Source organism: Euleptes europaea, chromosome 7 (genome assembly GCF_029931775.1).
Source record: "Euleptes europaea isolate rEulEur1 chromosome 7, rEulEur1.hap1, whole genome shotgun sequence".
In the NCBI taxonomy this organism is placed as follows: Eukaryota; Metazoa; Chordata; class Lepidosauria; order Squamata; family Sphaerodactylidae; genus Euleptes; species Euleptes europaea.
Window position 1 is genome coordinate 83,020,677 of NC_079318.1, and position 15,068 is coordinate 83,035,744.

The 15,068-nt window shown below is 47.2% G+C and overlaps 1 protein-coding gene across 1 annotated transcript; it reads right to left on the reverse strand.

Moving 5' to 3' along the window:
* Positions 1-136: 136 nt before the first annotated feature.
* NUDT17 (nudix hydrolase 17) lies at positions 137-10,117 on the reverse strand. Its single transcript, XM_056853610.1, has 8 exons — positions 10,025-10,117; positions 7,980-8,102; positions 5,833-6,016; positions 4,112-4,137; positions 3,615-3,707; positions 2,053-2,151; positions 1,145-1,281; positions 137-299 (listed from the first exon to the last, which is right to left on the reverse strand). The coding sequence occupies exons 1-8, from the start codon at positions 10,115-10,117 to the stop codon at positions 137-139; spliced, it is 918 nt and encodes a 305-aa protein (XP_056709588.1).
* Positions 10,118-15,068: the final 4,951 nt, after the last annotated feature.

Here is a 15,068-nt window from a genome sequence, read left to right on the forward strand (position 1 = left end):
CAAAGGTAGCTGATCTTGCGTGGTGGTGAGTCTCAGAAGCCTAGGCCAAATATGTTTCAATTTGGTCACCGCAAATTCAGAATTCCTGCCCGAATGAGATTTGTCTCTTCAAACTTGCATCAGCCGGCTTTCCTGCTCACTCTTTCTGTTGGGCTAATGTGTCGAGCCACAGCCGAAGGGCGAACTTGGTCCCGGTGCTGACCCGTTCCACGTCCTCGCCTTGTGGGGGAGCGGTGTTGAGGAATGTTGCGGTAGGAATCATCGTGGTCCTTGCTGAGCCGTGCTGTAGTTCTGTGATCCTGGCTCAGACAGCAAAAGAAGATGGTGCCAGATTAGCCCTACAAATAAGGTGGAATGGTTCCTGTGAGATCTTTAGCTGCAGTGTGGCTACCAGACCGAGGTTCCTCCGGCACACCAAGACAAACCACTGACAGATGTCACGGAGATGAAACCAGTTAATTTCTGCACTCATCTTTATGTTTACGAGCTGTAGCGTGCTGTTCAAGCGCTTCAAATCCCCGCTTGATACTAAATCCTTTAGTGCACACAACACAAAACATTTCTCATTCACTTTTTCCCCATCCCCATTCAGATATAACGTCACATTTCTCCCAAAATGCACTACCAACAACAACAAAACCACAAACCATAGTCACAAAAACAAATAAATACTGACTTTACTAACTAATGTTTCTTGAAACCTGACAAATTACTGACCAAGATGAAAAAACTGACTTTATCTGACCATTTTCCAGCCATGTAATCTGTCATAAGGAGCCCCGTGGTGCAGAGTGGTAAGCTGCAGTACTTTAGTCCAAGCTCTGCTCACAACCGAGTTAGATCCCGATGGGAGTCGGTTTCAGGTAGCAGGCTCAAGGTTGACTCAGCCTTCAATCCTTCTGAGGTCGGTAAAATGAGTACCCAGTTTGCTGGGGGTAAAGGGAAGATGACTGGGGAAGGCACTGGCAAACCACCCCGTAAACAAAGTGCCTAGTAAATGTCGGGATGTGATGTCACCCCATGGGTCAGGAATGACCCGGTGTTTGCACAGGGGACCTTTACCTAATTTGTCAACAAGGCGCTAGGGAAAAAGTGGTATGCTTCTGCCCACCTAGTTTTCTGTAATCACATTCCATACACACACCTGATAACTGGTGGGAGATCTCCAGCTACCTTCTTGGTGTCTCCGGCTCCATCCTCAGTAGCAGCAACAGAGGCCAGGACTTGGGGTTCCAGCCAGGTATATGCACTCACTTCAGCCTCGTCTGGCTTAAATCTCATCTGAAACATAAGATTGTTTGAAGGGAAGGCAGCATACACCATGCACACAAACTGTACATAACTCCCCTGTAATGGCAGGAAGCTCAAGATACCCTTTGTTAAGTGGTAGAGAAAGTCAGCATATAAAAACCAACTCTTCTTCTTTTATAACAAGCACTCCATGCTTCTAGGTTTAGGGGCAGGAAGAAGCCGAAGTCTGAGTTCCAGGCAGGCTCGAGCCCCAGTGTAATAATCATTGTAATTCTGTGCCGTCAAGTCACAACCGACTCATGGTGACCCCAGGACCGTGGGTTTTCAAGGCAAGAAATGAGTAGAGGTGGTTTGCCATTGCAGTCCGTCCCCCCACCCCCCCGCATAGCAGCCCTGGTCTTGCTAGGTGATCTCCCATCCAAGTACCGGCCACAGCCAACTTCCATGCTCTGAGGAGATCAGGCTAGGGTGGGCCTAGACCCAGTACCGTTCAAAAAGAAAGTCCTGGGTGGAATCCTCCCATATCCTCATTCAATTCACTTGACCTGTCCCTGCTGACCAGGGACAGGCCCAGTTTTCCTGTCCCTGTTCCCGGAAAAACACCGCACCAATGCTGTGGTGTCTTTTGGTGACATTTTGCCAGTTCAGCCCTCTCCCCAGGGTCTCTAGCAATTAAATCTCTCAGATAGGAAGGGGCCAGAGGAGAGCTGCTCAGACACTGATCCTTGGTGTAAAAACCCAGGAAGTGGAGCCAGGTTCCCTAAACCAGACGTGTCCTTGCAAAGGTTCCAGTAATCTCACCTGTAGCTGCTCGTGGCTCTCAGGCGAAAGCAGCAGGAGGTAGACGACCACGTGGTGGCGCTTCGGCAAGCCTCTGCTCAGCATGGGAGGGTACACAGACTGGGGTCAGCGGAGAGACAGAAGCAGCAGTGAGGAAAGGACCAGTTTAAAGGACTGCCTCTTCGCACAGCATCCAGCCCACCAGTTAAGATCCTCCTTTCCAAGCCCCACTCTCTGGGACCCAACCTACAGTGATGGGCAGCAACCAGAGAGAGGGCCTTTTTGGTGGTAGATCCTTCCCACAGAAATTCCCTCCCTCTGGAGGCCTACCTGGCACCTCTCTTACTCTCCATTAAGCACCAGGTCAAAGCATCTCTCTTGACCCAGGCTTTGAACAGAGGGATTGCATCTTTTTTTTATCTGTTTTTGATGGTTTGCTTCTTGCCTGAGGACTGTTCTGGGAGTATCAGCATTATAGGTTGCTGAATTTTATGTTGTGCTGTTTTTTTACTTTGTGAGCAGCACTTTGAGCAGGTATTCAGAAAGGCAGCATAAACATTTTTTAATAAAGTACAATCAAGAAAAGGTCCACCCAATGCAAGATCATCATAGTTTTCAGATGTTATGAACATATTAGAAATGAGTCTATTATACTTTCTTATTTATTCTTTTATAGTCCACTTTTCTCTTCAATGGGGACCCAAGTAGCGTTCAGCATTCTCCCCCCTCTTTCATTTTATCCTCACAACAACCCGGCGAGTGTTGCGAGAAAGTGTGAGCGACCCAAGGTCACCCAGCACACTTCCATGGCATAGCGGGGATTCGAACCTGAGTCTTCCAGTTCCTATGCCATCTTATTCAGTATACCACACTGGCTCAGTATCAATACTGATTCCAACAGACAAAAGTCTGTCTAGAAAACTTATTATGTTCAACAGAGATTGAGAATTTTAAGAGCAAAGGCTGTTGATGACGTTGCCAACCTCCCTGTGGAGCCTGGAGTTCTTCTAGAATTACAACTCATCTCTAGCCCACAGAGATCAATTCTTCTGCAGAAAATGACTGCTTAAGGGGATGGACTCCATGGCATCACATCCCTGCTGAGGAATTATGGCCCAAATAAATTTGTCCACCCAGTTAACGCATGGAGTTGCCTTTTACTGAATCAGACCCTTTGTCCATCTGTATCAGTACTGAATCAGTATTGTCCACTCTGACAAGCAGCAGTTCTCCAGGATCTCAGGCAGAGGCCTATCACATAACCTTCTACTTTATTTTTTCAACTGGAGATGCCGGGGTTGGAACTTGGGACCTTCTACCTGCAATGCAGATGCTCTATCACTGAGCCATGGCCCATTTAACCGATCAATCTAACAGACAAGGCTTCCTTATGCCAAGTCAGAATGTTGTTCTGTCAAGACCAGTATTGTCTACTCTAACCAGCAGCAGTCCTCCAGAATCTCTGGCCTTTCACATCACTACTGCTTGATTCTTTCAACCGGAGATACCAGGGATTGAACCCAGATGCTCTAACATTGAGCCATGGCTCCTCCCCTCCAGCAGCCCTACTAGGAATGCCTTACCTCCCAGAGGGCCAGCATTTGCCAGGAGAAGTCGCCATCCTGTAGGCTCAAGCCCGTCTCCTCTCGTAGTTCTCGCAGCCCAGCATCCAGCAACTACAGACCAGAAAAAGCAGGTTGGAGAAGATTCCTGGAACACAGGCGGGAGGCGTCAGGGGTGAGCGGCAGAACTTGCTTTATATACTGGAAAATGTGACTTGGCAGTAAGCAGTCAAAGACACCTCTGATTTTAGAAGTTCAGCACCAGAAGGCACATTACTGTAAACCCCAACCACTGCAAAACCTTTCCACACTTTCAGTAGGTGACCGGTTACAGGCTTCCATGAGGGCTAGAAACTTGAGAGTTTAAACCAAAAGCTTAACTTCTGTCCTGTTATCAAAACACCATATGGATTTGTACCGATCTTGCCAAGGATTCCAGCTCCCACTCTTTTTGAGTTTGTTCTGTTCAACCTCCCCTGTCCAAATGGAAAAGCAGTTCAGGCAACGTGATTCATTACCTGTTCACCAGGTTCAATGTGGCCACCTGAAAGAGAAGGGAGACGTCTGAGAAGTCTGATGCTGCAGCCATCAGTTCTGAAGTTGGTTTTTTTCAGAATCCAGCATTTAGGCCAAGAAGTGAATCACAAAATTCCTATCTTATTTAATCTATTTTTATGTTTTTAACTTATTTATACTGTTTTAAATTGTAAATCGCCATGAGACCCTTTGGGTGAGCAGCGACTAAAAATCTAATAAACAGTGATAGTGATCAAGTTTATTGTTGGTGGCCGAAGGCTCACAATCTATCATACAAAAACATTGAAATAACATTGAAATAACTTTAAAACAGTCTGACCCCCAAGAAGCTAGTGTTTAAATATGTTAAGTTCCCTAATTAAAAACAGCTTGAGCTCGGATTTTCTTGGCTGCTAAAGCAAAGAGTGACACTCTGTAGGAAACATCAGGATTGGCATGTGATAGGAGAAAGAGCAGTTTCTCTGGATCTGAAAAAAGATTTAGGCCCTTTTAGAAACGCTCCGAGAAATTTAAATGGGCTCAAACAGTAAATTATTGTTTGGGCTCAAACAGTAAATAATATAAAGGACGTATTTTTTTTAGCCCACCCCTCCTGCAAGGAGCTCAGTATAGAATGTGTGCCACTCTTCTGTCCTCACAACAACCCTATGAGGTGGGTTTGGCTGAAAGAAAGAATGACTGGACCGCGGTTACCAACTGAGCTTCGTTGCTGAGTGAAGATTTGAAGCCGGGTCTCTTAAATGTAGACAAGAGATAACCTCAAGGAAAGAGCGTTCTGTTTTCCAACCAGCATCTGCCAAAGTCTCTGAGAGCCTGAACTGGCCTGGAAATTTTACCACTACTGCCTATACATTTCTTGACTTAACCTTAAGAACTAAAACTTTGTTTTAATGCCTCCCCTTCCCCCAATCTGAGATTGCAAGGATGCTGAATCCTGACACGTGTGGAGTCACTGCAAGAGAGCTGCCAATTCTGGTTTGGGAAATCCCTGGAGATTTGGGGGTGTATCCTGCAGAGGGCAGAGTTTGGGGAGAGGCCTCAACAGGCTACAATGCCATACAGCCCACCTCCAAAGCAGCCATTTCTTCTAGAGGAACTGATCCCTGTAATCTGGGCCTCAGTTGTAATTCCAGGAAAACTCCAGGCCCCACCTGTAGGTTGGCAACCACAAACTGCAACCTCATCAACAACCCTTGCTTATAGAATACTTGTAGGATAGATTTTGACAGATAATCAGAAGAGGTGTGGTGGCTAAGAAGCCGGTGGCTGGATTTTTCTGCCTGGGGCGCAGTAGTTTGAAAGACATTACTCTTAACATTGCTTTTCTGCCTCCCTGACTGTGCAAAATGCAGCTCTGAAAACTCTTCCTACTCTCCTTCCTCCTCCCACCTCTTTAACTATCTTGATGGTTGCCAACTTGGAAGGCTTTAAGAGGGGAGTGGACATGTTCATGGAGGAGAGGGGTATTCATGGCTACTAGTAAAAATGGATACTAGTCATGATGCATACCTATTCTCTCCAGGATCAGAGAAGCATGCCTGTTATATTAGGTGCTGTAGAACACAGGCAGAGGAATGCTGCTGCACTCGTCTTGTTTGTGGGCTTCCTAGAGGCCCCTGGTTGGCCACTGTGTGAACAGACTGCTGGACTTGATGGGCCTTGGTCTGATCCAGCATGGCTTTTCTTATGTTCTTGTCCATACCTGGAGGGACCCAGATGTTGGGAAAGATGCTCAGATTTTTGGACCGCCGCGTCAACAAAACCTTCTGGCAGGCAGACTGCAGGAGGACGGCCACGCCCACATCCACACCTCGATCTCGGGTCTCTGCAGGGAGAGAAGCGGCTTGCGCATCGCTCAGATGCTTGACGGGGCAGAAGGGAGGCCTCTGTGGAAAAAAGCCTCTGGCAATAAGCACCGATAGGGGGGAGGAGAGATTCACCAGGAAATTTTCCTAAGTCCAGTTTCCTTGCAAAGTTCAAGCCTCCTTCTGCTCATTGGTGGTCGAGAGCCGATCAGCAAGGCAGCAAAACTGGGGCATCCAGAAGCCAAGCTGGGGTGTTTCTGCATCCTCAGACGGGGCGAAGAGGAGCAGGATGCAGCCCCGTTCCTTTTTCCACACCTGAAACAATGACCTTGTCCAGCGGAGCTCCCCGTGGAGAGAAATTACAGTGCTTTTTAGGGGGCAGGTACATCCCTCACTTTAAAAACATACAGCCAGATGCTGCTGGTCACAGTAGACAGTACTGACTTTGATGGACCAAGGGTCTGGTTCAGTATAAGGCAGCTTCATGAGTGTGTGTTCATGTTAGCTATGAGCAGGTAGAGGGTTGGTGACAGAAAATGGAGATAGAGAATTCCCCATACCCAAGCCACCCTGTCATTCTTTAGACTCCTGGCTCCTTTTTGCATTTGCAGAGGGGAAGGCCCTCTGCAGCTTGAGCGCAGAAGAAGAACTGGTTTTTATATGCCAACTTTCTCTACCACTTAAGGAAGTAGCAAACCAGCTCACAGTCACCTCCCCTCCCCCTCCCCTGTGAGGTGGGTGGGGCTGAGAGAGCTCTAAGAGATCTGTGACTAGCCCAAGGTCGCCCAGCTGGCTTCGTGCATAGGAGTGGGGAAACCAACCCAGTTCTCCAGATTAGTGCTCACCGCTCCAAACCGCCGCTATTAACCACTACACCACGCTGGCTCTCCCACGCTGACTAGCACATTTATTGTTCGCCTTGAAGGTACACGCAGGGCTTTTGCTGCAGTAGGCTAACTCATCTACCCTGCCAGGGCTGGCTTAAGGCATTTCCCCACCTCCTACCAACTGCCTGTGGGGCTTGCCTGGAACATGGGCAGAAGTGGCACAAAGCAGGGAGGTAACCATGGACACTTGGGCAGACCCAGCGGAGGTGGCATGCTTTCGTCCAGGTGACAAAAGGCACAAGCCATGCCCACCGATTCCTCCCACACTGTTGATACCCTCTTCTCAGGGTGGGGGTTGCCAACCTCGGAGTGGGGCCTGGAGTTTTCCTGGAATCACAGCTGATCTCCAGACTACAGGGATCAGATCCCCTGGAGAAAATGTCAGTTTCAGAGGGTGGACTCTATTATATCACATCCCTCCCCAAATTCCACCCTCCCCAGGTTCTGCCCCCAAAACGCCACCAATTTTTATCCCTCTCCCATAATACTAGAACATGGAGTCATTTGCTAAAGCTGGAGGGCGAGAGATTCAAAACAGATAAAAGGAAGTATTTTTTCACACAACGCATAGTTAAATTGTGGAGCTCCCTGCCCCAGGATGTGGTGATGGCTGCCAGCTTGGAGGGCTTTAAGAGGGGAGCAGACATATTCATGGAGGAGAGGGGTATTCATGGCTATTAGTTAGAATGGATACTGGTCATGCTGCATACCTATTCTCGCTAGTATCAGAGGAGCATGCCTATTATTTTGGGTGCGGTGGAACACAGGCAGGATGGTGCTGCTGCAGCCGTCTTGTTTGTGGCTTCCTAGAGGCACCTGGTTGGCCACTGTGTGAACAGACTGCTGGACTTGATAGGCCTTGGTCTGATCCAACAGGGCCTTTCTTATGTTCTTAATTTGTCTGCTCAGTGATGGTAACCCTATGGCAGGGGCCTCCACGGAGCAACACCTGAAGCCCTTGTTTGGGCCACTTGGTCAATAAGCTTTCCCTGTGCCCCACCAGTATTTGCATCTTTCAGAGTTGAATTTTCAGCAATCTGAAGCTTGGGGTTCGAATCTCAGATGGTTGATTAGATTCAAGGAGGGGGTTTTTTTGCACAGAATTTCCACTTCAGCTCTGGCTACAAAGTCACTGCCTTTCTCCCCCTTCCACTAACCTGCAGAAGGACTTTCCTAGAGCCAGCGAACTCCATGTCCGAGACGAGGAACTGGTGCTGGTTCAGTCCGCAGTTCACCATCAAGCGGTCTTTGGGCGCCGCACAGAAGTGACCGACGATGCTCTAGATGATGGTAAGAGGAAAAGATGGGTAACTTTCCATTTCTTTCCTTTCCTTTATCCCTTAGAAGCTCCTTGATCCATTGATCTTAAGCAGCATATATCTAATGTTTGAGGGATATAAGGACTGAAACAAATCTTGCCACTGACAATGTAGCCTTGGGATCCCTGTCACTTAATAAAAAAAGGTTAAAATGTTAAAAGGGGAGACATATAATGTGATTGAAGTTCTTCGTCAAAGCGGCATTCCAAGAGGGCATGAGCTAATGAATTGATAGAGCCAGAAGAGCAAGGACTGGTCCTGTCTGCGTATGGTCAAAATTCCGCCTTGCATAACCATAGAGGGGTTAGCATTCAGTCTAGCTAAACAGAAGGCTCTAGAAAGACAAGGAGTTGCCAAATAATAAGTATAAGCAGGCAAAATCCATTTCTTTGGACTGCCAAAAAAACAAATTAGTGGGTTATAAATCAAATCAAGCCTGAACTGACCCTAGAAGCTAAAATGACTAAACTGAGGCTGTCTGTCGTACTTTGGTCACATGATGAGAAGAAGACTCACTGGAAAAGACAGTCATGCTAGGAAAAGTTGAAGGCAGCAAGAAAAGAGGAAGACCCAACAAGAGACGGATTGACTCTATAAAGGAAGCCACAGCCCTCAGTTTGCAAGACCTGTTAAAGATAGGGCGTTTTGGAGGACATTGATTCATACAATCGGCATGAGTCGGAAGCGACTTGATGGCACTTAAAACACACACACAACTTTTCCATAATCCATTACAAAGATCTGGGATGGGCATAATGCCATGGCTCCACAGAAAAGAAAAAGGCAGAGTGTGGAATTAGATATAGAATTGCAGCTTTCTTTCTTTTCTTTTTTTTAATCTATCCTTTATGATTGCCAAGGTATGTAGGAAATTATGTAGGGGTATGCCTGTTTTATCTCGGATGCTTGTGAATGGGCTGAAATAGATTTTTGGTGACTGAAGGTAGGCAGGGTTAGAACAGGGCTTTTTAGTCAGGTGGGAATATACTACATCTACTGTCCCACCGCAGATTTTATTCTTCAAAGGGCATTTTAAACTTGTGGCACAACAGCTTCCGCTGAAAAATATCAACCTTTTTACAGAAATACTGGTAAAATCAGGGGCGAAAGTAAGCCTGTATGAGCTGATACTGAGGCCCAGTAAGGCAGGGGCCAAAATGGTACCTCCTGTCTTGGAAAAAAATAAGAAAAAAAATTCTTATAGAAAATTACCTTCGTAACACTCTCAGCTCTGTCCACGCAAGAAAGGGTAATCTAGGGAAGTGCCTATTTCTCCAAGAAAAGTGTTCACTGTAAACAGGTAAATGCTTCTGAATCTAACTGGTGCAATTTGGATGATACTACGGTTGCCAACCTCCAGGTAGGAGCTGGAATCACAACTGGTGGAGAGAAGGAAGCAGGAAAAGGTGAGGATATGGGGGTTGCCAGGAGGAGTGAGGGGAGGGGGATACAAGCCCAGAGAGGCTGGGACTGTGCAGAGCTTTCCCTGGGAGGCGGCTGCTAGAGGAAGGGAAGGAGGGAGAGCTGAAAACAGGTTACAGTTTTGGACTGGGGGCCGCAGGTTCGAATCCCCACTCTACCACGGAAGCTTGCTGGGTGACCTTGGGCCAATTACCCACGCTCAGCCTAACCTACCACACAGGGTTGTTGTGAGGGTAAAAACAGGAGATGGCGCAAGCTGCTCTGAATCCCCATTGTGGGGGGGGGAAAGGCGGGGTGCAAATAAAGGCAATAAAAAATAAGCGTGCTGCGGAGATCCCAGTCCAATACAGAGATACAGTCAGCTGTAGCTAGAGGCTGAAACCCCCCTTCGTGCCCTCCTCCCTTGCAAGTTTCAGACAAAACACACAATCAGCCCCCCCACCCCGATCTTTTGCTCTTACCTGCTGAAACTGGGCTCTCTGCGGCCAGCTGTTTTCTTTGGAAAGATGGACCAGCACCCTCCGCATATTCTCCATACTGGCGCCCTTCCGCATTAGAGCGAAATCCTTCGTAGCAGGCAAACCATCGGCCCTGCAGGCTGGAGTTTCAGTCCGATTTCGGTTCCTCTGAGCCCCTCCTGCAAAGGTAGAAAAGAGCAAGAGTCCAGTAGCACCTTGAAGACTAACAAGAATATTTTCTGGCAGGGTATGAGCTTTCGTGAGCCACAGCTCACGTCTTCAGATACGAAGCATCCAGTAGCACCTTGAAGACTAACAAAAATATTTTCTGGCAGGCTTTCGTGAGCCGCAGCTCACGTCTTCAGATACGAAGCATCCAGTAGCACCTTGAAGACTAACAAGAATATTTTCTGGCAGGGTATGAGCTTTCGTGAGCCGCAGCTCATGTCTTCAGATACGAAGCATCCAGTACAACCTTAAAGACTAACAAGAATATTTTCTGGCAGGGTATGAGCTTTCGTGAGCCACAGCTCACTTCTTCAGATACGAAGCATCCAGTAGCACCTTGAAGACTAACAAGAATATTTTCTGGCAGGGTAGGAGCTTTCGTGAGCCACAGCTCACGTCTTCAGATACGAAGCATCCAGTAGCACCTTAAAGACTAACAAGAATATTTTCTGGCAGGGTAGGAGCTTTCGTGAGCCGCACTCACTTCTTCAGATACTTCGTATCTGAAGAAGTGAGCTGTGGCTCACGAAAGCTCCTACCCTGCCAGAAAATATTCCTGTTAGTCTTTAAGGTGCTCCTGGACTCTTGCCCTTTTCTACTACTAATGCTTGTCTGAATTCATGCTCCTCTACTTAAAGACAGATGGATTCACATTCTAGCTGTACCTGAAGAAGTGAGCTGTGGCTCACGAAAGCTCGTACCCTGCCAGAAAATATGTGTGTTAGTCTTCAAGGTGCTCCTGGACTCTTGCCCTTGTCTACTACTGCAGACAGAATAACACGGTGACCCACTGTGAATTATACATATGTGTATATATACATATATGTGTATATATATATATGTGTGTGTGTGTGTGTGTGTGTGTGTGTGTGTAAACACACACACACACTCATACCCTACCAGAAAATATGTGTGTTAGTCTTTAAGGTGCTACTGGACTCCTGCCCTTTTCTACTACTGCAGACAGACGAACACGGCGACCCACTGTGAATTATACATATGTGTATATATATATATATGTGTGTATATGTATATATATATATATATGTGTGTGTGTGTGTATACCCTACCAGAAAATATGTGTGTTAGTCTTTAAGGTGCTATGGGACTCCTGCCCTTTTCTACTACTGCAGACAGACGACCACGGCGACCCACTGCGAATTACCTCCTGCGGAGCTGAGCGAACCACTCCGGGAGTTGCACGGGAGGTCGTTCGTCTCCCCCGCTGGAGCGCCGCCGGGGATCCTCTGCAAAAAGACGGCGTCGCTGCGCGTCCAGCCCGCCCTCGCCAGGTGCTCGTGCCCTTTTAGGCAAGAGAAACAGACTCGCACGCGGTCAGCTAGAGAGCACGGAGGCCCCGGCAGGAAACGCAGCTGGGACCGGGGGGAGCGCCGGGTTTGCCTTCCCCAGGCTTCGGAGCAAGAACTGCAGAGGAACAGCAGTAGGGTCGGGGAAAGGAAAGAGAGCCCTCTCTTGGCAGGCGAGACCCATAGCGGGCTGTGTGTGTGTTGTGTTAAGTGCCGTCAAGTCGCTCCCGACTCCTCCAAAACGTCCTGCCTTTTGACAGCCTTGTTCAGATCTTGCCAATGGAAGGCCGGGGCTTCCTTTATTGCAGCGGTTCCCGACCTTTTTTTGACCAGGGACCGCTAGGACTTTTTTGTTCGGTGCGGGGACCCCAAGGTCCACAATAAAAATTCCGAGAATTTGAAAATAAACTTGAATCATAACTGTTAATTAAACATTAAACTTAGAATAACACTTGAATATATATATTTTTATAATAGAGAACTTTTAATCGAAAATATTAATTTATTATGGGTTTAGAACTTTGTTTCGCGGACCTTAATTTAGTTCTCGCGGACCCCTGGTTGGGAACCAGTGCTTTATTGAGTCAGTCCATCTCTTGCAGCGGGCTAAGAAGCCGCAAAGCCAAAGTCCCTCCCAACTGTGCAAAATGCCTTCGGGATTGTCTGAAAGTAGGGTTGCCCGGTCCCTCTTCGCCACGGGGGGCGGGGAGGTTTTTGGGGGGCGGAGCCTGAGGTTTGGGGTGGGGGACGACTTCGATGCCATAGATTGCCAATTGCCAAAGCGGCCGTTTTCTCCAGGGGAAGCGATCTCTACCAGCTGGAGATCTCCAGCTAGTACCTGGAGGTTGGCGACCCTACCTGAAAGCAGCCAGCAAGATTTCCAGACAGTTCTGCAGAACGCTTCACGTAGAGTCTGATGGGGAGAAGGGAAGGGGGAGGTTTTGCAGGCCAGTAGAAGCCCCTCTGGAATATAAGAATCTGAAAAATGATGATTCACCACACTTTCTGAATGCTAAGGAAGTTCGTTTGCGCCTGGTGCAAACGGGATTTCGGGTCGCCCCCCAAAACCACTGTGATAAAGAATAGCTGCAGTTCCTGTAAAAATATCAAAGCCAGGAGTAATCCATGCCTGCTTGCAGAAGTAAGTGGGGGGAAATGGATCCCCTTTAAGGCAGACAGGGTCTTTTTTTTATTTTACATTTGGAAAGCTGGAAATTAATTTTAGGTAAATACACAAAGTATTTAAATCACTCAAGGTAGGATTTTGTGACCTCAGCCTGAAATTTCCATGACTTGCTCAGTACGGTTCTGGATGCCTTCTAAACTTCTCAGATGCTGAGACTGACTCCAAATTCAGGTGAAGCCCTGAGACAAGCCTAAAAGGTGCACCCTCCCCCCCCCAAAAAAGAGATTTTGCCAGTATCTGTGTCCAAAATGAACATAAGAACATAAGAAAAGCCATGCTGGATCAGAGCAAGGTCCATCAAGTCCAGCAGTCTGTTCACACAGGGGCCAACCAGGTGCCTCTTGGAAGCCCACATCAAGATGCTTTTGTCTTCTCTCAAAATTCTTTAGGTGTTACATTCAACAGGGCACCAAGTTTCCTCCTTAGGACAGATCAGGCACAGATGGTCTCTGGAGATGTTCTAAAGGCTGGCTGGTTTCAGTCTGCGGACTTCATCCGGTGAAGAGGAAATCACAGGGTTTCTTACGAATCTCATCACGCAAACACAAAATCGCACAGTGCAGCTTTCTCAAGTTACACGGCAGGTCATACAATGTATAACGTGTCCTCTGATGCACAAACCACACAAAGTACACGGACCGTTACTCTGAGGCAACATTGCCAGTATGTACACTCAAGAAAGTCCCATCTGCAAACAACAAAGCATTTGTTGGTTCTTGTAGGTTATCCGGGTTGTGTAACCGTGGTCTTGGTATTTTCTTTCCAGAAAATACCAAGACCACGGTTACACAGCCCGGATAACCTACAAAAACCAATGAACTCTGACCGTGAAAGCCTTCGACAACAAAGGATTTGATTCCAATCAAGGGACTGGTTTTGCTGACCACAGGTCAGCTATGGATAACGACATTAGCAACAGACTGGCTTTTAACTTGTAGCATCAGTAGTGGTGGCAATACAAGGAGCATGTTTCCATTTATATTCACCCAGGCTCCTTTCTTTGCATCTCCTTTCTCACGCCCTTGTAGGTCACCTTTCCAAGGCAAACCCCCTTTGGGGATGCTCCTAAAAGCAACTGTTGTTTCTGTGCCTATCGTTGTTCTGTGACAAATGGTTTACTAGATACCTTTTCGGTCTCCCATCCAACATTTTCAAGGAACTCAAATACAGACACTAGAGCTTGGTTACATAGCTTGGTTACATAGTGACTAAGAAAGTGCCCGAGCTGGCAAGCCACCAATTCAAACCTTACCAAAGCCACAAACTCATATTGGTAGACTTTAGGTAAACATCTCCGTTCCCGACTGATCATGTATCTTATGTCGGGGCTGCTATGTGCTGTTTAAAAAGATGGCTAAGTGGTAATAAAGCACAGTCTTAAAATAGTTTTTATTTGCTTTGCTTTTATTACAATTTTTGGCTATTCACTCTGAGGGGAATGGTGCAAGTTATAAATATGAACAGAAAATAAGTGACATTTTGGTGTTGACGTGTGTGCTTCCAACCTGCTAACTTTCCCCCGGAGGCTTACAAACTAGGGGAACTCTTAGATCCAGCTTTCTGCATGAAAGCTCAAGTGTCCCCAGTGGGGCCAGGATGCTTTTTACCAACTATAGCTGGCATAACAACCGAAACCCCTCCTGGAACATATAAGGTGTGCCTGTTACATCCACGCCTGGGGAGCATCCAGATTAGGTCACATAAACACATGAAGCTACCTTATACTGATGTGTCCCCTCATTTACATAGAGTTCAATGGAGTAAATGAAGACAAGGAGGTTGGGTTGAGCTTAACGGCTTGATTTATTGGCCAGTACATCAGAACCAGGTGAGCCAGAATACAGTCGATAAGCTCTGCACTCTGGTCACCCCCAAGGGGGGGCAATGCAAGAGGTTTTATAGACAATTCACATTCCAATCAACATCCGATATATTTTGTCACTGCTACATCATTTAGCTTCTACCCCGCCTGTGTGGGCATTGCTACATTTGAATACAGCTCTATTGTTCTCTAGAGAGTAGAAAACGAAACCGAGGGGAGGGGGGGTTGAAGGCTATCGTAGCCTTCCGTTAGAAGACAATGGAATCTGTGTGCATGTTTGATTGCTTTACAAGAGGCAGGAAAGGAGGGGCCATTGGGTATGCGTGTAGCCTGCATGTCAGAACGTGATTACTCAATCACAACAATACTGAATCAGACTCTTGGTCCATCAAAGTCAGTATTGTCTACTCAGTCCAGCAGCGGCTCTCCAGGGTTTCAGGCTGAGGTCTTTCACATCACCTACTTGCCTCGTCCCTTTAACTGGAGATGCTGGGGGTTGAACCT